Below are 26,923 nucleotides of genomic sequence, written 5' to 3' on the forward strand. Positions count from 1 at the left end.
GCACTTTGAATCCAGGCAGACCCCACAAATTGCTTTAACCAGCAAAAGCCAGCAGTACTGAGAATGGGCCAGCTCAGGAACCTAAGACTTAGGGAGGGGGGCAATCAACTTTCAGTGTGGTGGTTTTTTTTAATTGCTTGGCTGGCTAGGGTCTGCCAGGAGGAAAGAAAGCACACACACATCCATGTGAAGTACTCCTTGAAGGCAAGCCAAGGCCCTCGGCTGCTGACTGTCTCATCCGGATTCTCAGCCAGCATCACCATCACTAATGACCCACCATCTGTCAGGGACCATGGTGGAACTTGCCACTGTCCCAACCAATAGCATCCAATGGAGGAAAGTATCTGATCAATACACGGGATTATGAGGAATGGATAGGTTATTCTTATTCACCACTTAGTTTTGGTGTGATTTGCTGCCCAGAAGTAGAAAACATGTTTACAATAAAACTCCAAGGCTGAGCACTTGGGTAGTGGTTGAGATGCCACTTGAAATGCCCTGATCACAGAGCAGAGTCCCTGGATTCTGTTTCCAGCTCAAGTAATTATACCCCTGATACCTTCATAGGAGATTTGAATTCCCAGCACTCAGTCTTCGCTGAGACCCATCCTGACATTTGTAGGCATTGGAGGAATTAACCAGAAGAAGGGAGATCTTTCATCTTCTCTTTGCTCTCAAATAATCATTGACTTTAAAAATAGGTAAAATGTGAAAGATACTTTGCAACTGCAGAAGACACTTTCATCTAGTACTCTCGGACTCATGTCTGCTCAAGGAGGACAACTGAAAAGCATTTCTTTGGATTATCCCCCCCCCCCACCAAGAGGATTGTCTCCTATATTTGGTTATGTTTCCTAGCTGCAATATGATCAAGAGGAGCCTCACACCTCAGCCTTGTTAGATGATGAGAGACACGCATTTTTAAAACATGCCGGTTATTGCTAATGGGATCCTTTGAAGACAGTGTAGAAGCAGGCGTGACATTTCTATCTCTCTCCTCTAGATACTTAATAATCCTTTCCTCAAATTCTTGCAGCTATAATGAAGAGACTTTATGCAGAGAGTCAGAGCTTAGCTGATCCTAAAAGCTGAGAAAAGATCTAGGAAACTGGTTGGTAACTGTTCTATCCAGGACAGACAACCTAAAGAATAGGCTTGGGCCTGACGGCGTGGCCTAGCGGCTAAACTCCTCACCTTGAATGCGCCAGGATCCCATATGGGCGCCGGTTCTAATCCCGGCAGCTCCAATTCCTATCCAGCTCCCTGCTTGTGGCCTGGGAAAGCAGTAAGGATGGCCCAAGGCTTTGGGACCCTGCACCCGTGTGGGATGCCTGGAAGAAGTTCCTGGCTCCTGGCTTCAGATCGGCATAGCATCGGTCGTTGCGTTCACTTGGGGAGTGAATCATTGGACGGACGATCTTCCTCTCTGCCTCTCCTCCTCTCTGTATATGACTTTCCAATAAATAAATAAATCTTTTTTTAAAAAAAAGAATAGGCTCAGAAATGGATCCTTACTCTGGCAGGTCATCACACATCCTTTTCATGGTAAGACCCTCAATGTTGTCTGCAGGATAAAATCTCTGAGTGCAGCACAGTCCATCAGCCACACGCTGGCTCAGCACTGGCCATCTTAGGGGTCACAATCACTAACACTGATCAGTCCCACTGGGCAGCCCTTTACTGCCCAGGTCCTACGGAGTGCTTTGTCACTTTGTGCAATTTCAGGGAAAAAGGAGAATGGGAGGAAAGAACTGGCACATAGGACTGGGAGCCACTGGCACAACAGGCTAGACTTCATGCAAGATCCATTATGCACTTTGGCAATCGTCAAAAGATGCAGAAGAACCAGACCAGCCAAGTACTGTTATCTTCATAATTATTGTCCTGTTTTCATTTTTACCTCAATAATATTAACCAAGACTTAATCCCAGAAACTGCCTTTTAATAGAGGACCCAGAGAGTAGCCATAAGTAATTTTCAAGTATTAATATGATTTATTACAGTAGAAATGGGTCAAGTGAAGATATTTGACTTGGTTCAGGTAATGCAGGAGTGAAAGTTGTGGGGCCAGGATTAGAACCCAGGTCTATGTCATAGCATATACATGTGTGATGTCTCCACATTTGTGCTAATGATGGTTCTTTAATGACAACTTTCTCTAAAACTGAATCCTGGTGATGTCTGAAAATATAGACACATATATGTGCCATTTGAATGTACCACAATCATATGCTAAAGCCATATCCAGAGAGAGAGTACAAAACTATTTTAGATTCCTGATTAAATAATCAGATGCCATTTGGAATTACAAAAAGGTTAAAAAATCAGTTTAAAAGGTGTTACTAGGGTGGGCATCGGACAGCAGCTTAAGTTACTTCTTGGGATGCCAGCCACCCTCATCCCAAAGCACTGTGTTACAACACTTCTGATGTAGGTTTTCACTAATGCACATCCTGGAAGGCGACAGGTGAGTACTTCGGTTTCCGTCGGCCATGTAGCAGACCCTCATGGAGTATCAGTTCCTGGGTTTGGTGTGATCCACACCTGGCAGTTTTAGGCCTTTGACCAGCAAAATTCAGAATTCTAAATCTTAATGTTTCTAAGTTAATGAATTAGCAAAATTCATTGATAAAGTAATTAGGCACGAGATTAAGATATAAGCTTCTCAGGGATTTAAATCAAAGACAAAGCAGATTTTTTTCATTTGCAGTGCATTTCGATAATGAAAACTTGATCTTTCTTCTAGTATGAAGTAGCTATCTGAGGGCAGATGAATTGTATCATATTACAGGTGCTCTAAAGACCTAGGAGTCTCATAGTGTTGCAGGACGAATATGTGGTTGCTTGGTAGAACTATTTGAGTGGCTCTGAGGTTGTAGAGCCTGGGATTGAGTCTTGTCTCAACCATGCTATTTGGACAATGAGATGGTGTTTAAACTCCCCAAGTGTCACTTTATTCTTTTGTAAGAAATTGCCTAACGCCCAGTGTGTTGGCTCAGTGACTAAATCCTCACCTTGCAAGCTCTGGGATCCCATGTGGGCACCAGTTTGTGTTCTGTGGCTTCCCCTTCCCAACCAGCTTCCTGCTTATGATCTGGGAAAGCAGAAGAGGATGGTCCAACTTTGGGAACCTGCACTCAAGTGGGATACCTGGAAGAAGCTCCTGGTTAGTGGCTTTAGATCAGCTCAACTCCAGCCATTGTGGTTACTTGGGGAGTGAACTAATAAACAGAAGATCTTTCTCTCTGTCTTACCTTCTCTCCATAAATTTGATCTGCCTTTCCAATAGAAATGTATCTTAAAAAGAGACAGAGAGAAAAGAAATTGTCTAGCCCTGAAGGTAAGCTAAAACAAAACGTGTAGAAATGAACCCTATGCAGTAAGTTTCAAAATGAGTTTCCTTTTTCTTTACATAACTGGTTAGGTTCATCTTTTTTATTTTTATTTGTTTATTTCCAAGGCAGATAAAGAGACAGAGAGCAAACCTCTGTCTTCTGGCTCACTCCCCTAGTACCCTCAACAGCTCAAGCTGGTCAAGCGCAGAAGCTGGGAGCTCCAATCAGGGCTCCTAGCTGTGGATCTGGAACCCAATTACATAAGGCATCATCACTGCTTCTGGGGCCTGCCGGATCAGGAGTCGGATCTGGGACTTGACTGTGCGAGTTCAGAAGTTTGGTGTGGATGTCTTCACGCCATGAGGCTGTAGGTTTGCCCCATGCTCATCTTTCACATCTGAACATAAGAATTACATTTGGTTTGTCTTTCATTGCCCCGGCTGACTTTTGTTTGCATATTAAAGTAATGAAGCTGAATTTGTTTTGTTTTCTGTTCTACTCAGTGGTTTGCTAAGAATCCATGGACCTTAAAAAGAATGGTTTTTAAGGTGCAAGCATAAATGAGAGTAGGTGAGGGTTGGTTGGACTTTACCACAGCATCAGCTGGCAGATGCTGGCCGTGGGGGCTAATCCTGTCAAGTTAAACTGCAGAACCACCTGGAGAGTGCATGATCCGTAAAACGGACCCAGCATGGAAATAGTTACCATGCACTCCTACAGGAGAGTATGAAAATCAGGACTGGGGCAAATGTGGCTGGACAGAACGGCACCCACCAGCATGTGTGTGGGCTGGATAGTGGAGCTGGTTGGGTTGAACTAGGCTTCAATGCCCATTGTCTTGTAGGAGAGCTGAATGGTATGTGGGACAGACTGGACCAGTCTGCTGTACATACTGGCCAGCGTGGGAACCAGGGCAGGAGGCAGACCTGGTGGGGGCTATGGGAAGTCACTCTGACTAGGCTGCAGCTCCCACTGATTTGTATGAGGGCAGAGTGTGCGGTGGGCACAATCAGGCTGGACTGCAACACCCATTGACTCATGTGCAAGACAGGGCTAGAAACAGAACTGACCCAGCAATTGCAACCATCAACATATGTGTAAGCTGACTGGGGCAACTCTGCAAGATCATGTGTAAGAGATGCACTCTGGACTTGAACTTATCCTTGTGGGTCCGGCTTGCCTCATAAAGATGCTTAGTCCATCTCCACAAAGCTCCAATCAGGCTGCCATTTGTGTATCTGAATTTCCGTTTTCTTCTTAAAACTCCCACCCCAGCCTCTAAGACCTTCAGTAGTTGTAAGGCATCACACTAAAATATTGAATCCTTTTGACATAAGAAAACTTCCCCCCTTTGGGGACAGCTTAATTTCTTGCTGGGCACTCAGAGGTGAGTAGGTCTTAAGGCCTCAGGCCAGATTCATGTCACCACCAAGGAAGGAGGCAGACTGATGGGAGATAACCTTAAGTCAACCCCTAAAAATGCCTTGACCCTGAAAACTGACCCAGGAATAGTCTCTGGCTTGAGGAGATGAGAAAAAACAGAGCAATACACTCAGATTAGCTTACAAAATCCCAGTTATGGCCTTTAGAGAAACTCCTTTACATTTCCTAAAATATTATAAACTCTCCTGAAATGCATGAAAAAAGTGTAGCAAGCCATTGATTTTTTTGGGTTTTTTTTTTTTTTTTTTTTGGATCAGCCACATACATTCCGCCCCAGTAAAACTTATTCTTGGGAACGGAGTCCAAGCCCACGCTGAAACTTATCTTTTGTTTCAACCATACGGTTGCTGTACCCGCCGTGAGTTTCAGCAGAAACCAAGAGCTAAGGCTTCTCATTAAGCCAAGCAAGAAAAATTGCTTACCAGGTTTCACTCCTTCATCAGCCTGACTAATTATACCCATTCAGTGTTCCCTTCATATAGCCATTCAAATGCTGATGCTCAAAGACACACTCCCCCCTGCCCCCCAGAGACATTTACTTTCTGGTTCATGTTGCCTGCTTTTTTAATGTTCCTAGTGAGAAGAACAAGGGAGGAAGGGGCAGGGCGGGGGAGCAGAAAACGCAAGCTCAGCACCACCCAGAGGGGAAGACTGGTTTTAAGTGGGTGAAGGTCAAGACAAGGAAAAAGAGGTGAGATAGAGGCGTAGGAGACAGTGATACAAAATAACTTCTCATTCAGGGCGTGCTGGAAGAGGGATTCAGTGCACTGACTCTAGGGCCAGGCTTTCTACACTGCCGTGTGGTGACAGGACAACACATGGGCTATGTCCATCTGACAATGGCTGCTTTGCAAAGGCTGGTCTAGAGCAATCATTTGAATATGGCTGTGAGTCGTGCTGAGCATCCTCACGCAGCGAGGTTGTAGTGAAGTGACTTCAGCTCTGGGTGCTCATTAAGGCTGAATTTGACCACTCCAGCCCACGTAGTAATTACAAACCATCAAATGCTAAGCATTAAGGAGGTTAAGTGAGTAGCAAGTTCAGAAATGTTGGGAGCATCCTCCCAAAGGTTCAAGGTCCAAATTGGAGTTCCACCTTCCAAAGAACAAGGACCTTACTACGCTAAACTCATAGAGCATCATAACTGTACCATTCTCCCTGAGGCAATGTCCTTGGGTGGAACTGCATTAGCTGAGCCTACAGCAAATTCATCATAACGGTCTCATAAAAAGCTACTGCACAGAGTTAGGGTCTGGCGCTGTGGTACAGCATCCTAAAAACTGGCCTGTAGTTCCAGAATCTCATATGGATCCTTGCTGCTCTATCTCCAATTCAGCTCCCTGCTAACGGCCTGGGAAAGCAGCAGAGGATGACCCAAGTCTTTGGGCCCTGCACCACATGGGAGACCTGAAGAGAGTTCCTGGCTCCTGGCTTTGGATCGGCCTAGTTCCAGCTGTTGTAGCCATGTGGGGAGTGACTAAGTGGATGGAAGATATCTCTCTCTGTCTTTCCTTCTCCCTATATAAATCTACTTTTCCAATAAAATTAAATTAATCTTTAAAGAATATCTCTTTAAAAAATTCATGGAAAAATGGAATTAAATGATAACATAGATGCAAGGAAAATGAGGTTGTGCCTATATTTTTATAATACACATTTCCTAAAAACTTTTGAAAACCTCGAATTTGGAATGCCAAAATAAACTTACTATTTAATTCCTTTTTTTTTCTATTTTTAATATTTTATTTTATTTTTATTTGAAAGGCAGAGAGAATGAGTAACAGAAAGATATTCCATCTTCTGCTTTACTCTCCAAATGGCCTCAAATGGCCATAATGGTCTGAGCTCAGCCAATATGAAAGCAGGAGCTAAGTACTTCTTCTGGTTTTCCCATGTGGACACAGGAGCCCAAGAACTGTCTCCTATTGCTTTCTCAGGCTATAAGCAGGGATCTAGATCATAAATGGAGCAACTGGGAAACAAACTGGTGCCCCTGTTAGATGCTAGTACTGCTGGAGGAGACTTAGCCTGCTACAGCAGAGCACTGACCCATAATTTCAATTTTGCATGAATTTTTGGAAATGTATTCATATTTACAAAAGCACTACTGATCTAAAGAGCTACAATTGCATTTCCCATCCACAGATGCTCACCATCATTTTTGTCTGTGACTTTATCTGATAGCTGTTGCTTTGTTAAGCATATAATTCTACGAGATTGCAGAGGGCAAACAACTTGGAAGACTGGATTTCTACAAATCTCAGAGGAAGCAGTTCTTCCCAATACCCTTTTCCTACTAAATTGCCTAAGTCTGTTTGCTGTTCTAGTTTAGGGCTTTCTCGTGTGCTTGACATGACACTTTTCCAGATTATTACAAGAAAAAAAAAAATCTATTCTACTACAAGCTCACTTCATATATACTCAATTTCTTACAGCATGAAGTGTAGCAGACGTGGTTCACTAATTCATGTCTTTAATATGAGGACTGAGGCTTGCTGGACATCATGCATGAGTATGATGGTCATTCTTTACAAAGCTGATGCCTAGCTGAAGCCATGTTTCAGGGTCTTGACCTCTCATGATTTAGCACCCTGTTCTTTCACTGGCTCGTCATTTGAACCTCATTTTCAAGGCATCATCAGGAAAAAAAATGGAGAGAATCTTCTGGTCTTTGGTTTCCAGTTATTGAAAGCATGCTACGTATTTCCAGATAGACTTAGCTCATAGACTGTAGACCTTACTAGCTCAGAGACCCCGAAAGTTTTAAAGGTCTAGTCAATCTAGAGGATATATACTGCCCAAGGCACCTGCTTCTTTCTATAGCCAAGATGAGCTAAGCAGGGAGCAAAGACATGGGCTTTTCAATAGCTCCTTTGTCTTTTGATAGATCCTGTCCAGCACATATTTTACAGGTACCACTTGTAGCTTAGAAGCCCTATCTCTCCTGTTCCATAGTTTTAAGAAGACACATTGTTTCTGAGAACTGAATACAATAGTATGGTTACAAAATTCCATGGTTGTATTGATTGATACTAAATAAAAGAAATATTTTAAACCACCCTTACTGGTACCATGCAGTCTAATTTATGTTCGGCAACTGTGATAAACAGTGCCTAACAAATTGCTCAGGCCTCATAAGCATTATGAGAAGACCACAGCTTTATTAGACACTGAGAACTGTATTTTTCTCAGTGGTTGAATTGTAAGATAACGAACTCTTACAAGTGGCAGCAGAGATGCAAATTTAATTTTGCACACAGCTTACCATCCCCGAGATGCATTATGCCAATGGAGACACACAGCATTTGTCTAGACAAAATGCAAACATTTGCTTGTATTCAGTGTGTGGGGATAATTAGGAAGCTGTGAGAGGCGGCTAATCATCAGGGTCGCGCGCATGTCTGCATCTCCAGCCTTGTTTTGAAGTCTAGTCAAAAGCTGAGACTCACATATCCAGGTTTCAAGTTTCAGGTTTTTCATTTCCAAAAGGACTATTAGTACTTGTGAAAGTCAAAAGCATCCAAGTCAGGCCTAAGAATTTTCTAACTCCTCCCTCGCTTTTACTTTCAACCCAGTGGCATGCCTGAGTTTTCATATAGACGAGTAAGTTTTATTTTACAAATAAGCAGACACTGTCTGGGGACCACATTGAAAGAGATTTGATAGTTTTATTAATTTATTTGATTTACTTCTTGCTTCTCTTCCCCAATCTTATTTATGTCAATGTAAGTTGGAACAGAATTCATTATGCAGTGAAATGCAATTTGAGTACTTTTTATTGGAACATGATGATTCAATCATTTAGCCCTCTAAGTCCTATTACCTCTTCTTACTTATTTGTACAGCTCAAGTCACATAAGATGAATTTGTGAAGGAAACATACGAATTTGTGGGAAAAAAGGAAATAATATCCCAATAATTCCTTATTTTCTGACATCTAATATATACAATAATTAACATTCTAATAATTCTTTGTATTATGAGTGCATATTTTCTCTGAGCAAGATCAGTTGAATTGGTGAATTTGACATTTTGAATCAGCTTTAATCCAACTGTGATCTTACCTCATTTTGCTATAGAATTAGACGAAACACAGCCCAAAAGACATTTCTATATTTTGTTGTTTATGCAGATTGTAAAATCTGCCAAATTACTACAAGATCCATTCATCTTTCTTTAAAAAGTACAATCTAGGAGTTTTAACACTTCACTAGCTACACGGTGAACATACGTTACTGTGTTAAGGATAAACTTACACTCCAGTTGCTTGCATTCATTAGTCAGCTTTCAATTTACTGAGCAAATGAGGGTTTTTATTTATTTTTTTTTTCAAATGGGAGCTCAGTAAGCACTCTTTTTGAGGCTGCAGGCCATGATTCTTTGAAAAGTTTATGTATGCAGAAAGGAACCATTGGATGCATTTGAAGAAGCAGGTCATTCAAGGTGAAATTCTTGAGCCTGTTTTGATAATTGAACTAACCACTTATCTTCCTGAGCAGACTCTTCTTGGTCCCTGAACACCAAGTCCTTCCCAGGACTTCCATTTCTTGTCAAATGCAGTGCTGAATTCTCGCATCTCCAAAAATCACCTTAATTTAGTCTTCACATCCCCATCCATTATGAGGTCATTGTGGAAGCAGCTATGGCTTCTCTCACCTCCAATTCTTCCCCCAATAAAAGTTACCCTTGAGGCATCAATATTAGGCTTTCTGAGAAATTACTTTCTTATATGACTGATACAGTGGCACGATAGATAAGGGTACCATCTGCAGAGCCAACGTGCTACATGAGTGTCAGTTTGAAGCCCAGTTGGTTTGTTCTCAATCCGGCTCCTTGCTAATGGATAGAAAACATCAGGGGAAGATGGCCCAAGTGTCTGCTACTCACGTGTGAGACTTGGATGAAGTTCTGGTTCCTTGGTTCAGCTTGGCCCAACACTGGCCACTGCAGCTATCTTGGGAGTGAATCAGCAGATAGAAGACCTCTCTCTCTCTCTCTCCTCTTGCTCTCTCTTTCTCTATGCTTTCATTCCCTCTCCCTCTGTTACACTGACTTTAGATAAATTGTCAAAACATATTTCTTATAGTATATAGTATAATTCATCAGCATATCTGAGAACCCAATTACGTGAAAACTCAATTCACAAAATAGGACAGGAAAATTCCCAAAATGTAAATGACTTTGAAAGGTAAAATAGAATAGGAAGAAAGTCTTAACCTCTACCATGATCAAATTTAGGTCCTGGGGTAGATAATACACTGAAACTGGAAAGGTAGCCCATCTTCTGCTGCCACCAGAACCCTAGGAAAATCTAACACAGACTGTTCCTGAAGCTCAATGAAGTGCAGACATGTTCTCCACACCCTCAAGCTACAGTAAGATAACTGCAGCGTGACTGCTTCCATTTCTCATCCACTTTCCCTTATCTGCGTACTTAACACCTTCAACGTTCTGATCTTCTCTTCTAGAAACTGAGATGCGAAAGCCCATGATCATTCATTGAACAGTCCTGGATTTGAAATTTGCAAAACTGTCATTGAGTATCTGTTACCAACTGCAATAGCTGCTACCATGCAGGGACTCCTGTTTTGAATTCCCGGTAAGACGTGACTTCCTGATTACACATTCATCCTCCGACAGAGATATATGACTGTGCGCTGAGCCTCATCTGAACTTCAATTCCTCTCCCCCTCCCCATCCTGGAGTTTTCATTGTTGAAAGTCCAAGACAGTCTTATTAGTCAGAGAGCTGTTTTAGTTCATGTCATTGGGAAAATTTTCCATACTGGCATATGTACCTCTATCCATGTGAAAAACACACACCACTTTCACTGCAGGGAAAATGAAGAACTCATGAAATTCTCTCTTTGGATATATTTCAACCCCCTTTTCTCTGAAGTTTCCTACTAATTAGTCTCTCCAAGCCGCTCTCTGGCTGCGCCTCCACAATCCCAAAGGTCTGCCCAAGCAGTGTAGCTTTGTGCAGATGGATGTATGAGGACTCAGGCGCCTTAGAAATATCTACGAAACTGTATTTTGATTGCACTAATATTTGTCACCTGAACTTTGACCTGCAGTAGAATAATTCATACCCTAAACTCAGTTCCTTTTTTTTTTTTGCATTATTAAGATAACTAAGAGTAAGCTTTGGGTCAGAAGAAAATTATTCATCTGGCTAACCTCACCATTCTCATCTGCACTTACCCAGAGGATATGCTACATGACATCTTTGGAGAACGCATGTTATGTTTCCTATCTGAGGATTATTGTATTCACATACACAGACCTGTGTACTGGTCTGCATCTGCCACAAAGGGACTGCTCAAAAATATTAGTTTTACATCCCTTACTTCACGTAGAAAAGAAAGCCATTTATCAATGCCAACTCATGTTTTTATAAAGACTCCCTCTAGATTTAAGAGCTCTAAGAACTTCAACCTCTTTCATTAGCCAGTTTGGAAACAGACCTTTGTCCTAAGAACCAAACAAGTCCTAGAAGCCAAGCCAGACAATCAGCACTCTGTCCTACAAGACACTCCCAAGTCTGGCGTCGAGATGGCTTTGCTGGGGGACATTAGTGAAAAGGTGTTATTAGTAACTTAGTTCCCTTAGTCTCCCTGCAGAAGGGTGAGCGGGACAGGTGTTGTGGGTGCTCAGTTCTCAAAGAGTCACCTTTGGAGATTCCATAAACATGTGCACTTCAACATGCTCTTGAAAACTCTGCTCTCTCAGAACACTATGGTTGGAAAGATAGGTGTCAAATGCACCTACAAAATGCAATGTGTTAAATTCCAAGGAGTGATAGTACTCAAGACACATTCTGAAATCTATGGGACAAGATGCTTTTCCAAGGGTCTCCTGATATAAATTTAACAGACAAATTCACAGAATAAAATTTTTAAAGTAATATTTTCTATGGTTTTAATTAGCAAAAGAAAAAACAGAATCCAAGGACCCCATAGCTCTGGTAGTAACTCATGGAGAGGAAGACATAACCACCAAATCACTCCAATGGAGCATAGCATCTGTCCAGTGGTTGATCTCTTTCTCCTTTCAGAATGAGGCTCACTAACTATCCTGTGTACATCCCCCAGCCATTACGTTTGAAGCTGCCTTGATAAACCACATGCAATGTGCAATGCCAACACATCAATGAGTTAGTAGTGTTAGAAAACTCTTGGTGATTTTGGAAAAGATGGTCAAGTACTAGACAAGACAGAACACTGATTTCCAGGAGAACAAGCCAGGTTCCATTTAAACGTTCCCACATGCTGGGTGCATAATTTAGGTCCTTTTTGTTTTCCCCTTCTAACCTTTCTGGACCTCAGTTTTCTGTCTAAAAATCCAAGTCATGCTATTCATTCTGTGGCACTGATAAGGATTGAAAAACAAGCAAGCAAGGAAACAAACAAACAAACAAACAAAAAACTGGGGCGCAGCACATAAAAGGCACCAAAGATGAGTTTTTGGAAAATGGAGAATGCAGGTTTTACAATAGGAGGCTCAGGGCATCAATGAACGGAGAAGTGACAATGGAGGATTTTAAATGGCAAATACAATATCTTTAATTTAGCAAATGTAAAATTTAAGTCTCCTGGGCCCAGCATGGTAGCCTAGCGGCTAAGGTCCTCACCTTGCATGCACCAGGGTTCCATAGGGATGCCAGTTTCTATCCCAGTTGCTCTACATCCCTTCCAGCTCTCTGCCTGTGCCCTGGGAAAAGCAGTAGAGGGACAGATGGAATGGAGGGGAGCAGGAAGACAAAAGGGTCAGGTAGGGTTAGAAGGCAGACAAATAGCCAGCTGAGACATTTTGTGTTTACTCAACTGAGCTTTGCAGAAGAAAGTGGTTTACACAAGATCCAGGCCTGGAGGAGCCCTGAATCCAGGAGCAGGCTAGATGGGGGAAATGAGACTCTGGCCTTTATACCAAAGTTAGGGAACACCAATAATGCAGTCATTGAGAGAAATTATCATTTAATACAATAGTTTTGAAAATTAAAATGAACAGAAATATTTATGGTAAAAAAAAATATTAAAGCTTTAAGCAAAGACAGGATGTGGTCTTGATCTTGCTCACTTCACCTTGATAACAATCCCATCAGGATGGGGTTGTTATTTTGTTTGTTTCAAATTTTTCTCACAAATCTTTTTGGCACCCATTTTATTTCTATTAAAACATTGTTAACAAGTGTTTTTTTGAGGGCTCTTTCATGCCTTTTATGAGTACCTAGCAATCCTCACTTATCCTCCTGCTGGTGTTGTCTGAAAGAAGGGGTTGGGTGGGAAGGAAGCTGAATAGAGCCATGCAGGAGCAAATGGGGACATTTTTGAGGGTGCTTCAAGGAATCCCAACACTGAATTACATTCTTAAGTCTAGGCAAGAATCATTGTTAACGGATCACAAAAGCAGGCATCAGAGACCACAAGTCTGACACTCTTGTCTTTATTGACATATTCATTTGTCTCTGAATGATCAACTGCATCACAAATTCCAGCACAACAGTTTTCGCTTTCATGAAAACATCAATATGATAAGGAATTTCAAGTTTCATTGATCACTCATTTACACATGGACCAGCCCTGGGATTTCTGAACATGGTAGGAAAATGGAAGTCAAATTTTGGGTTCACTGTCTTGCGGCAAAGAGGAAATAAAATTCAGCAATGTTTGGCATTCAACAGGGTCCGATCCCTCCCGACCCCAGCAAAGCAGGTGCAGCACTAGTGGGCTGAATTGCTGAGGTTTGGACCACTGGGCTGAAGGCTATGCCCAGGTAGGGAGATTTGGGGCCACAGTGGGAAGGTGGAGAGACCTTGCAGAGATCGCAGTGAATACCCAGACTTGGACCTCATTGACAAGAAAGTCTCTTTGATGAATATCAATCTAATTTCACCCACCCACCCAAAGTTCCCTGCCTCCAACACTGCACAGGTGGTGTTGGGATGAATCCCCTGCCCAACAGCCTCCTCCCATCATCCTGCCCCATACACCAAAGTTCTTGCTGACATCGGGACAGGAAGAGGTTCAAAGGCCTCAATGACACAAATATTCTCAGAAGAGGAAAAAGAGAGAACAAGAATATTAACACTAAGGCTGTTGCTGATGTGTCAGATCTTAGTTCCAAACCCACCTAGCAGGCACTGTAATGAAAAACTGGGGTATGATATGCAGGAAATGGTCAAGTACGCACAGGTCCAAAGAAGTAAGATTCAGGCAGTGAGTGATCATCTTATTCCTTTTGCTAATTGTCTCCCTCCCTCAAAGCCCAAGAGCTCAGAAATCTAAGGCATATCTATCCATCACCATCATCAGTAACAAGGGTGTTTTCCTCTCTCAAAACCCATGTCCATGAAAATCTGGGTAGGACTCTAGGATTCTAGAGCCCTGACCTGCAAATAAAGAAGTTTCCTACTCACAAAAAAAAGGGGTATTAGGAAGAGGAAAAAACACCTTCAAAGTACTCTCTGCCAACACTCATTAGAGAGTTTTTCACCTAAGCTTTGCGCCTAAGCCTCATGGAGCTATCAGCATTTACAGTGGTTTCTGAAGACAGCAGGAAATGGCATCAATGGAATTGGCAAATGGAAAAAAATACAATTATGAGCATCACAGCTTCTGAACCCTAAGACACAGAGAAAAGGGGTGATAAGTGAGAAAGAACAAGATAGGCAAAGAAATGTAAATAATAAACCCCAAGCCACAGTGAGTCCAGTTAGTGTCATCAGCCACAAGACTCTGGGAGTATCTGTTTCTTAGCAACAGAATGAGGACCAACTTACTGCAAAAGTGAACTCTTTGAGAACAGTGGAGTAGAGGAAGACACAGGCAGGATCTAAAAGTGGAAGTGTATCTGAGAATTCACCCTTTCTTTAAGGAACTATCCAGCTGATCACTCAGGATTGCGTCTGTTCATTCTGCCCATATCACAATCTCTAGAAGAGACCTTCCCTGATTTGGGGTAGGGGTCGAGGAGTCTGCTTTGGCCTGTTGGCTATGACTCCTGCATCCCATGCCATGCCAAGTGCCTGTGTTTGATTTCCAGATTGGCTCCTTCTGATGCCAGCTTCCTGCTGCTGCACACGCTGGAAGGCAGCAGGTGATGTCTCAAGTAACTGGGTTCCTGTCATTCATGTGATAGACCAGTTTGAGGTCCTAGCTTCTGGGTTTGAGCCTGGCACAGCCCTAGACATTGTCGGCATCTGAGGGGTGAACTAGCAGGTGGGAGCTCTCTAGCTGTCTTCCTGCTTTCCATCCATCATCTTTTCCTAACTGCCTTCTCTCTTTCTCCCTCCCTCTCCCTTTTTTCTACATCTTTCCCTCCAGCCCTATATGCCTCCCTCTCTCTGTCCTTCCCACCCTCCCTTTTTTTTCTCTCTCTTTAATAAATAAATAAAAGAAAAGACATTTCCCAAAGTTGATACCAGCTCTGCTGGTAAATTACACGGTGTGGTGCTTTATCCTGTATTCTATGTCAACACTCTGTGGAAACATTAGGGATATGGCACTCCATCTGAATGCCATCATTATCTAATAATGATCCTGAGTTCCACTTTAATGTACCCAGAAAGTCAATGGTATGGTGGAATAAATGTGTTAAGTAATAGCAACAGGATGAAAAGAATGCTGATATCTACCCACATAGAGTAATTGATTTGAGTAACATAGTAAGAGTCCTAGCAATAGGGTGTGTTCCTTCTAGAACACCCCATGTCTGTGCTTCAAAAATACAGATACAATTTCCTATGAATCACAGAGTTGTATCTGTTCTCAATTCGCTTCTAGAGTCTGTTAGCCTTAATCTCACTGCATAGTGCTCTAATGCTGACACCTACTGCGAGTCATCCCATGGATGAGATCCCGTGCCAGAAGCATTTCATAATAAACACCCTGTGGATTTCTGGTCAGCTCACCCACCAGATTCAGGGAATGACCAGACGGAAACTCTAGCTGATCCAAGTACCACAACGTCCTGCAAGGAGATGACAGGCCAGTGGGAAGGACTTGGAGGCAAAAGCTATCCCATTTCAGTTGAGAAACAAACTGCCATGAAATCATTTAGAACACTGAACTCTCTACAGAACAACTCTCACTTTATGAATCTTACCAGCACACACACAACCTGTGCTCTGGAATGCTCAACATGTGATAGTTTAGCTACCCTGGAGTCCAGGACACCTGGACTCAGGAGAGAACTGAGTCCAGACCCAACATAGGCAGTTCCATGTAGCCCTCCAACTCAATCATCTTTGTCCTAATGCCTGTGCACTGCTGAGTAAACAGTCAATAAGAGATCAGAAGTCACATATCTCATATGCCTCTTGTAGACTTTCAGTAGAACCCATCAAAGGTGAATTGTAACTATAGAAATAAGAACCAATCCCAGTACAAAGAAAATCAAGGGCACAGATAATCATGTTTCACCTGTTCATAACTCTGCAAAGCTGTATACCTAAATGACTCCAGTGGTTACTCTTTACACTTCACCTTTGTTTTCTTATGTCCTCTGAGTTTCCTGTTACATCTCTATTATCTGTTTTCAGGATACCTGAAGGCATTTTTGGTGACTCGGATTTAACTGTCTTACCAAAAAAAAACATATCAACTAGAGTGACCAACTCATTACAGTTTTCCTGAAATCCTTCTGGTTTTGAAAATGGAAGTTTTACATAAAAAATGCCAGGAACTGCTTCAGGATGGGCAAACCACAATGGGAGCTCATCTTTATCCCCACACATCTGTCTTGTAATTTTCCCCTCACAGCAATCTCTCAGCAAAAGAAAGCAGAGCAAGGAGACTCAGCTTTTTCCTGTGTTGCCATCTGTCTCAGGAAGTGGCACTCACTCACCTACAATCAGGGTCTAAGACCAAAGAGAGAGCAAGGGGACCACATGGCACCGTAAAGTGGTTCTCTTCACAGTTCTCTCCTATCCACATTATTGAGACAATCCTTCTTACCCATGTTTTACAAGAATGAATGATGGCCAGGAAAAATCAAGCAAATAATATACAGAAAGTCCTAGAACCTTGTTGAGCATCACTACACTTATTAAGTGGGTCTGGTGTGACCAGAAAATCAAGAAGCAGCCTAGCAGTGATAGGTCATTGTCCTAGCAGGCAGGCAGGCAGGATAAAAACAGAGAACTCCAGCATCTGATATGGAGAAAATGTGTGCTTCATTACAATGGCTTCCACCAATGATTGAGCATCCCCTCCATAAGAAACCTCCCACAGGGCATCTCAGCTTCACCACAGGGCACAGTCAGCTGTCCAAAGCAGCTAGGTACCAGGAGTTTCTTAGCAGTGTAGACAGCTCCTATGAATTTGTGTCTCCTGAACGGATCCTGGTCTGTAACCTGCAGGCACATGAAATGAGTGACCAAACTGAAACCCAAAGGAGGATAAAACATGCTGAGCTATATCCTGCTATTGCACACACCCTTATCAGGCTGGAACTGGAGAAATCCCCAGAGCAAATGCATCAAGATCCTCCTCCATCAGCTGGCTTCCAGCACATCACCAATGTCTGCTGTCTGCAGAAAGCATAATCCCATTGTGCTTGACTGACGATGTAGATGGTAAACAGTCTTGAGATTATCACTGTGCGCATCTCCCTGACCTAAATCCATATATATATTTTTCCTTTTCAGGCATCATATATGAGATTATCTTCGCTAGGCAGTGTAGCTTTGCTATAATCTAGGGGTATTTCTTTTGGGGGAATAGTGGTCAAGTGCAAATAACGTAACTTTACATTGTCTGGGTGTGCTTGACACCAACTTGCTAGCAAATCTCAGTAGAGTTGAAAATGTGCATTTACATGCTAAATGAAATTATGCAGCATGTACTCTTTCCCTTTCTTCCAGGGACCTCGAGTTGCTGTTTTATGCATTGTTTGATAGCTTCTGATTATCTCCTTTGAGAAGGGGAATAAGATCAAATTGTAGTTAGTGGTGGGGAGCCATGACACCAAGAGGGAGAGTGAATTTTTCTGGGACTTACCTAATCGCATAATGCTAGCAAAATGCCCTAGAGGCTCTCACAGGACAAGCTGTCAACCCAGTGTGCCATAAACAAAGCCATTCCATGGATCCCGAAATAACTATAATCTCTCAGTCTAATGCTCACACTGGGAAGACAGACTTGGCTTATTTTTAAAGTGCAGGCCACAGCCTTCAAAGCCCTCCACACTGCTCCCAAGACAGTTGTTGGTGACCAATTAAATGTTTTTAGAACCAAAAGTAATAGGTGAAGGACAGGACAAAGTGCTCAAGAGATTTGTTAATTCTATCTCTGACCATCAAAATGGGACTACATGAGGGCATGGAAAAATGTAAATGAACTTAAGAGACTCTCAGGGACCTCACCCTTAGATCAAATGAACTCCAGTGCTCCAGATACAATTCAGATATTTTTACTCATGTGTTGTAAATAAGTCCCAAAACTCTGTAGTTCCTGTGAAAAATCTCACCTCCCTTCTCTCCCCTTGTTAGTCAGTGACAAAGTAGATGTGGCAGTTAACAGGCACAGGATCAGTGTCCTTTGTGACATTTTCAACCACTGTCAAAAAATTCCCTACCTTTGGAATATATATTCACTTAGCTTTTGCTGGTCTGTGAATCTGTGCTTACCTAAATAATTTCCTAATAATGTTGCGATCAATAGGAAAACACACACACATACACACATGAACTAGAATATCCGAAGAAGTATGGCACACTCGAGGAAATCAATAACTATTCACTTCATTGGAAACAGAGTTGAAGTGGGAAAAAAAAGTTAGAATTCTTTCTAAGCATCTGCCACAGGAAGTGACTTGTCTCACATACATAAGAAGGCATGCGCTACTCGGACAAACACAGGTACACAGAGACAAGTCTGATTTAATTTAAGTCAAAGGCCTTGGGCCCCAGCTAATCCGTAAGATCTCTCTGGAAAAGACACAATTTAAAAGTTGATGACATTTGTCCCAACAGGAGAAGATGTGACATATTCCCCACCCTTCAAGAGAACCCAACCCAAGATTGATGGTGGGGTGGGGGGACAGGAGGTGAGTGTTGCAGATTGGTAGGTTTTGCTTTAGATTAGTCTTCCAGCTTGGAAGATATGTTTCCATTTCATCCTGTCAAAAAGTTCCCCAGCAATCAGAGAGGACAGCAACACTGCTACCCTTGACCCAAGTTTTAAAGTCTACTGGGAAACCACCACGTGCTTTCGGATGATGCATGGTTTTGACATGTCTACACAGACTAGTTGTATTAAAGACCAACTCCAGCCTTGATGTTGCTGAGCTCCTCAGCTCCATCTTGCCATCCTGATTGATCGAGGAGATGGGTCTACAGTTAAAGTGGCATAGCACTTTGAGGGGTTAGTCTTGGGAAGGCAACTTCTTGCTTGGGTAGGTTATGGAAGCTAACGAGAGTGACGTCAAGATGTTGTCTGGCCAGAATTTGCAGAAAACCATAGAACTCTTCTCCTCCACCAGGCATGGATTTAGCCTCCTTTAGTTCCTGCAGTGACACAGGAGCCTCCAAATATCAAATTATTATCAGACGGTCTTGGGGGAACCTCTGGGCCCTGCAATAAAGTAGACAGACTTGCTATTGGAAAGTGCTTGGGAGCAATTCAGACCTGTTCAGATTGTGCTAACAATCCTGCAAACCATCTCCGGACTTGGTAAATGAAAATCTCATAGAATCTTGAGAGTTTCACCTAAATAACCTCACCCATCATTAAAAACAACAACAAAAACAAAAAACTTCGTCATTTTTTGTTGTTGTTTGTAGCTTCATTTTTAAATCAGAAAATCAGAAGTTTTCATAAAACCTTTTAATTCCATTTTCCACAAAATTTGGGAAGTACTTTCATATTATTGTTGAAATAAGTTATTTGAAATCATTGATCTTTCAGGACTAACTTAGAAATATATGCAAGTAATGTGTTGCAAATCAAACCTGACTCACACTGATGTGTTCTTATGATTCCTACTGTTTTCAGTCTTGGGGAATTCACACAGAATAATAAACACCCATCCTCTCTGAAATAATTGGAGCAATTGTTTCATACCAAACCCATGTTCCTCCATGGTCTTCCTGACCCTCTGCCTCCCCTCATCACTTTTCTGGCCTATGTCTCATACTGATTGACCTGACTGATCTCCCAGAGGTAACTGGGCTTCAGGATCCTTTCTCCAATGCATGGTAATGCAGTGTCTTATGATTATATGATGATCTAACTCTGGTCTCCCCAGAAAGACTCTCTGAGGGCTGGAAGCAAGCCATTGCAACCACCAAGTATCTAGTTCCTAGCATTGCAGGAGGATTATAAGAAATGAATAAATATTTCACACACTGAATTTTCACTATCTAGACCTGATCCACTCAAATGCAATGGGATCTCTTAATTGTTCTCAGTTGTCTCAAAACTCTCCATACATACCATGATACATTTAAAAAGAAGAAAGCTAACCTTGGAACTTTTTATAAGGGACTACATTACTGTGGTAATTTGGGGAAAGGAGTGAGAGAGGAAAATGGAGCAGGAGGAAAGGGAGTAGGGCAGGAAGAATTCCTATGCCTACAAGCTGTATCATGGTACCTAACAAATATACTTGAATAGTAATAAGACACCATAATTATTCCAAAGCCAGTGCCTTTCAGGAACATGTAGATTTAGGACAGAAAAGTCAGTATGGTAGTTTGTGACCCCAGTGTGGAGTCTTATCCATACATCTTCTTGGAATAGCTTTTCTTTCTATATTCCTAGCTCACTTTCTTGTCCTCTTTCCCTCCCTCCTTCCCTCCCTCCTTCCTTCCCTCCCTCCTTCCTTCCCTCCCTCTCTCCCTCCCTCCCTCCCTCCTTTCTTTTCTTTCTTTCTTTCTTTCTTTCTTTCTTTCTTTCTTTCTTTCTTTCTTTCTTTCTTTCTTTCTTTCTTTCTTTTCTTTCTTTTTTCTTTTCTTTCTTTCTTTCTTTCTTTCTTTCTTTCTTTCTTTCTTTCTTTCTTTCCTTTCTTTCTTTCTTTCTTTCCTTTCTTTCTTTCTTTCTTTCTTTCTTTCTTTCTTTCTTTCTTTCTTTCTTTCTTTCTTTCTTTCTTTCTTTCCTTTCTTTCCTTTCTCATTTCCTTTCCTTGAAAGGTAAAAGAGAGAAAGAGATTCCATCCACCAGCTCACTCCCCCAAAAGCCTGCAACAGCCAGGACTGGGCCAAGCTGAAGACACAGGCCAAAATGTCTATTAGGTTTCCCACATGGTGGCAGAGTTCTAAGCACTTGGGCCATCCAAGTGTTTTTCCGGGCATATTAGCAGAAGGCTGGGCCCGAAGTAGACAGTTAGAATCTGAACCAATATCTGACATGGGCTGCTGGTGTTGCACACACAGCCAGCCCCAGAAGAACCCTTCATTAGGATTTCTTTAGAAATAAATATTTAAGATTTCTTTAGAAACCTAATTAAAAACTAAATCCTAATTAGAATCTAAGCTCCCAAGATTCCATGAATCTTTGCATGTCACGCATTTGTGTTTTGATGAGTTTTAATCTCAGCATGACTATGATTGAGATGTCCAAAAATAGGATTTTTGCTGACTTTTTTCTCCCTAAATTTTAATCTAATCCATTTCATTTGCCAACAGCATGTCTACTAAATAAATTACTATTCGGGCAAGTATGAAAGAAACAAACCCAATGGAAAAGTCTCTAAGTCATCTTATTACAAGTTGTATAGTTTGTATTATTTCAATAAGAAAAATGCCACATCAGGCCAACATGTGGTCAAGTCTGAAGTAATATCATGTCCCACGCTACATGTTGCAATACATAAAGTTCCTGCTCTCCAGGAGCTCACAATCTAACCTACCCAGGACTATAAAAATACTTGCAGAGAGTAGTTATAATCATTATTTGATAAAAGCCAATAGATACATTGAAGATTTTATATATATATATATATATATAGAGAGAGAGAGAGAGAGAGAGAGAGAATGAAATGATATTTATAGATGAGAAGGAATGAGGGGGAGTGAATTATTCCTTCAATCATATTATAGAAGGATTCGGAGAAGATGTATTCAAGTGTTTTTAAAATCATGAAAGAGCACATTTGGCTGGGTACTGCATAAAGGAAATTCTCTCCTGGTAAGCGAGGACAAGTGATGGAGAATGCTAAGCCCAGAATGGATGTTCATGTGAAGGGCTCAGCCCCCCTTTCTAAGTCAGGCCTGGGCAAGCTGTCCCTGATAGCTAAAAGCTGAAGATTGTGGGCCTTTTTGACTGTTCCAGAACCTTCTAAGTGTCAGTGGCACTAAATGACTGAGCCACAGAATCGGGAGTCCTCCAGAGAGAGCCACAAATGCCTATACCCCCACACCTTTGCAGAAATTCTCAATGAGGAAAGTGACCTTGGAATGCTATTCCTCAGGATTGGTAAAGGAAGCAAATACTTCCAGTAGAACCAACAGGCTTGGTAGCCATCTAGTCCACTTCCTTCTGTAGGAATTGTCATTGACTGCTTGATCTGTGTGCTTTATTTTTGCTGCTGCCATTCATTTTCCCATATCATTTTCTCATATGTCATCTACTTGATTACTTTGTGTCCCTCCATTTATGAGGGAAAGTCAACTTTCTAAGGGAATGTAGTGTAGACAATCTCAATTATAACAGACTCAGGCTACTTGAAGTAAATTACCCAGCCTAGTTCTAGAGTCAAAAGACTCTTTTCCTAGGGAGAATAATCAAAATAACGACAGAGCTTTCCCATCATGCTCTTTGTTTAGCTTGGGTCCATTTGCAGGGCAAAAAAAAACCTCCATTGGATGGGATGCTTCTCTCACCAAAGAATGCAAATGGAAAGATAGCTCCCTTTCCACACTTATCCACATAACAGTGACAATATTACATTATTGATATCCTGATTTCAAATTATACTTTCTTGTTCAAGGAGCTCAATATTCCTTTTAGTTGTTGTTTTAGATTGTAAAAATATTGCATGTTTTAAAGATATTGCATGTTTGTGGGACACCATATGATTTTTCAATACATGTGTACCTTCTATAATGTATAATCAGAATAAACACATCTCCGTTCAAACATTAACATTTCTCTACAGGAAAATGAGCATAATATTCTTTATCCATGTTTCCCCGTTTATATTGTCTGGTACTAAATTCAGCAGAAATCTATGGTCCAGGCTTATATGTTCCAAACTTAAGACTCAATTCTTCCTAACACTTATCCTCAGATCCAATCTAAAGCATATCTTCCAATAAGTATGAATGAGTAGGAAATAGCTACTGTTCTATCTTTATATATGAATAGAGCTGAGCTCCCTTATCCCGTGAGGGTTGTTGGCATAAAGTCACTCCTAGAGCCCAATCTGGCAATAGTCCCACCTCACCTCTGACACAGGGCAGGAGAGAGGTAGTTAAGACAGGGCAAGATGTAATTAGAGAAGGTATGTTCACCTACCAGGGCCAGGTAGCCCCTGGGATCTTGACTATCTAAAGTCCTAGACTTCATAGCCTCTAATTCATGTGTGAAGGAAGTCTTGAAATGCCAACAGCAGAAGTTTGCTTGTCCTCTAATGAATTCTTCTTCTTTTTTTTAATATCTGAGCAGTGCTGCCGGAGATAGAACAGGAGGCTCCTAGAGAGCTCCCATACTCGCTAACAGAGGCTAACGGGTTAACTTGGTTCTGAGCAGTAAATGTCAGCGTGCTTCCACTGCACTTCATCTGTAGCAATGTCTCCTAGCTGTCATGGCATCACAATAAGGCCTCATGCTGGGAGCCAGGACTGAACTGAGACTGCAGAACTGCCCAAATTGATACCACCTGTGCACAACTCCCGGCCTTCCCAAATGCCTACAGTACATATTTTAATTATCTTCAATAAACCCAAGTTAAATTACACCAATTGCCTTTTATGTATAACTGGTGTGTGCTCATGCTAATGATACTTCTGGTTTCTGTCTCTATCTGTTCCAAGATAAGCATGCCTTGATTCTAACTTCATCTTGACAAATGGTTTTGAAAGGCAGGCCCCAAGAGAAGTCGGTATCTGCCCAACAGCTCCCACCCCGGCTGGTGACAGGCCCCAAGAATTTCACAAGCAACAAATATAAGGAATTGTGTAGGCCTAAAGCCACAAGAATCCTTAGATACTGTCCCCTGCCCCATTCTTCTCAGGGGCTCCAATAAACACATTGGTTGATAACAACCATGTAGCTAATGGGCTAAGAAGTATAAGCAGCTGTACTCACATGTGTCTGGCTTAAGCTGACTGTTGGTGATGCCAAAGTACTGGGGATTTTCAATGACAGGGATCTTGGTCATTCCAATAATGACGGCATCAGGGCCGCCCTCTGAAGAGGAAGGAGTGTTACTCCCGTTGGAGATGTGATGTAGTGGGCTGGCAGAGTCATCATCATTGCTGATAACGGAAGCTGGGCCTGGAGTTGGGGGAAAAAAATCATCAGTTCTCCTGTAATTATAATGGTGTTAATGAACTATAATTCATAAACTTATAACTCCCCATGATAAGCATACAATTCAGTGAGTTTCAATATGTTCACAGTTTTATAATCATTACTATAATCTATTTTTAGGACATATTCACCCTTCCCAGCAAGTACTCATTTTCATTTCCCCTCCCCCTACTGCCAGACCTAGACCTCTTTGAATTTATTTTCTATCCTTATGGATTTGTCTGGCTTTGAATTTCATATAAATGGAATAATGCAGTGTATGCTTTTTTGTAGCTTCTTTTGCACAGCATCATTTTTATGAAGTTTATCCACATGGTAGCATGCAACAGTTCTCCATTTGTTTTTATTGCCCAATAACACTTCAACGTATAGTTGGGCCACATTTTGTTTATGTGTTCGTTAGTTGATGGACATTTAGGTTGCTTGGGCTATGATACATATTACTGTGATCGCTCAGGTACAGTATTCTGTGTGAAGTTCAAGTGTTTTCCTTTGAGTGGAATCACTGGGTCATATAATAGTGCTAGGGCTGACATTACAAGATCATCCAAAACCATCAGCAACACACAAGGGTTCCAATTTCCATGTTTCCTTCTCCTGTAATTTAGTATGCAACCTTCCTCTTCGTTTTATGAAGATCTTCAGAACACCATGTCAATAAGACTTCCTATATGGATTTAGGATTCGTCATCTTTCATAGAGCCCTGAATGTTGCACTGGGAATTGAAAGAGCTGTATTTCCTTTCTCCATTCTCTGGACAAGTCATTTCCCTTCTGTGTACCCTCCTACCACTTACATAGTAAAATGCACAAGATAATATCTGCTGGATAGTTATGAGACTAGAATGAAAGTAGTGATCTGAAAATGTAAGTTTAATTGTGTTTCAAGTGTTCAGATTTGTATAAGGTGTTAGTAAATGAAATTTAACTGGCGACTGCAATCATATTGGATTTTCCTATTACTTCTCATTACTACTCATTGTCTATATCTTTGAATACCTGTACCATGTTTTATGTTCCAAAAACACTCACAACAATAATGGATTAATTGCTTAACAGAGGCATTTACTTTGCTTTTAATTACAGTTTCACTTCCAGAGTCATGACTTTGTTGTTCATATATTAAGATAGCAATCATTTTTTTCATAGAAGACATGTTTTCTAATCTAAAATGCCAGAAGTCATAGGCCAAAACATATGAGTTATTCTCTTTTTTTTTCTAAACCAATTATCAACTGTTCACTAAATTCATGCTGTTTGTAAGCAAAAATAGATTCACAGAGATACATGTGTAGGTGAGGGCTTTACTCAGATCACCTTTGATGGGAACTTCATACATGGGAAGTAGATGAGACCTCCTAGACAGATATTTGCACATGTCTAAAAGGAACCAGATGAGCACAGGGTTTTCTGGAAGCAGAACACTGGCCACTGATGTAAGCCAAAAGCAGGAGGCAAGAGAGAAGGGAAAGGAAGGAAGACAGAGGGGGATGTCAGGGTGCAATGAGTCCCAACCTGAGACACAGGCCTCCTAAAAGGAAAGGAAAAATGGGAACTGCTCAGCCTTGTGCGAGGAAACATTTTAACCCAATCCTCCCCAGATAGTGTCTGTGTCCCCACATGTACCTGCCTGCCTTTGCCCTCACAGTCAACCACTTGAGTGAGAAGTACAGCAATTCTGGGGGGGGGGGGGAGAAAAAAAACTGTTTTTCATAAGGTTTTGAATCCCCTATGAAATTGGATAGTTCATTCCTCACACCTCCTCCCCCCACCTCAAATCCATTCCCAGCCTCTCCTTATGGAGATTATCATAGTTTGTAGTGATAATATATTGGACATTCCCTAACTAGTTGTGACTTAAACCAACTATGCAGGAGGCAGCCAACTGCTATTAGAGGTCATTTTTAAAGCATTCTCTCAAGGGGATGTGCACTCCAGCTGCCTTGAGAGATACACCCTGGCTTGAACCTGCAAACAAGTCCTCAAACAGTGCATGTAGATGCCACAGAGCTCTCAAAGCCAGGGCAAGCCCACTAGTGGTGCTCATCTTGTGCCTGGTTTACCTGTGTTAGAAAAGACCAAAGCTCCTTCTAGAATAGCTGCCAGGGCAAATTCCTTCCAATATCCTCAAACTTAGTGCTCTTTGATTTGCCCCCTGATGGGTCCAGAACACCCAGATTCTATTCAACAATGGGAATTGGAGATCTGTTATGGTAAGGCTTCTGCATCTTGCTGATAAAACTTAGCCTCTGGTCATTGACTCACTTGGTTCCTGGAGTAGCTACAAAGCAGCGATGGCTTGGCTCCAATCATGGGTGCAGTCAAGGTTACACATTACTTAACAGATCCCAGGTTTCATCTTTACCCCCAGAAATGCAGGAGTTATAATTTTATGAAGCACCTAATGCTGCCTGAGCACCTATAGTCTTTTCTTCTGGAGCCCCCCATAACAGTGAGAACTACACTGACTCCCTTGACGTTTGTCTCTGATTCTCCCCTGGACCAGGTCAGGTTATAAACATCACAGCAGTATTCAATCATTTTTGACAAAGTTGATACCTAGGAGACAATCTTATGATTCCTTCAATCTTATGTCCTAAATCACCTGCCTACTGCAGAGTAGGGACCTGGCTTAAAGAGTTCAAGCAAGGTACTTGCTCTCAATTCTTTG

General features: G+C 41.7%; 1 protein-coding gene across 3 annotated transcripts in view; it reads right to left on the reverse strand.

The window, feature by feature from the left end:
- NTRK2 (neurotrophic receptor tyrosine kinase 2) overlaps positions 1-26,923 on the reverse strand; it is a 347,706-nt gene that overhangs the window by 125,523 nt on the left and 195,260 nt on the right. For all 3 annotated transcript variants that reach the window (XM_040963515.1, XM_040963514.1, XM_040963513.1), the window contains one exon: positions 24,028-24,216. In XM_040963515.1, coding sequence (XP_040819449.1) covers positions 24,028-24,216 — 189 coding nt within the window. The remainder of the gene's footprint in view (positions 1-24,027; positions 24,217-26,923) is intronic.

This window comes from Ochotona curzoniae, unplaced genomic scaffold (genome assembly GCF_017591425.1).
Source record: "Ochotona curzoniae isolate NIBS_2020 unplaced genomic scaffold, NIBS_Ocur_1.0 scaffold_3208, whole genome shotgun sequence".
NCBI lineage: Eukaryota > Metazoa > Chordata > Mammalia > Lagomorpha > Ochotonidae > Ochotona > Ochotona curzoniae.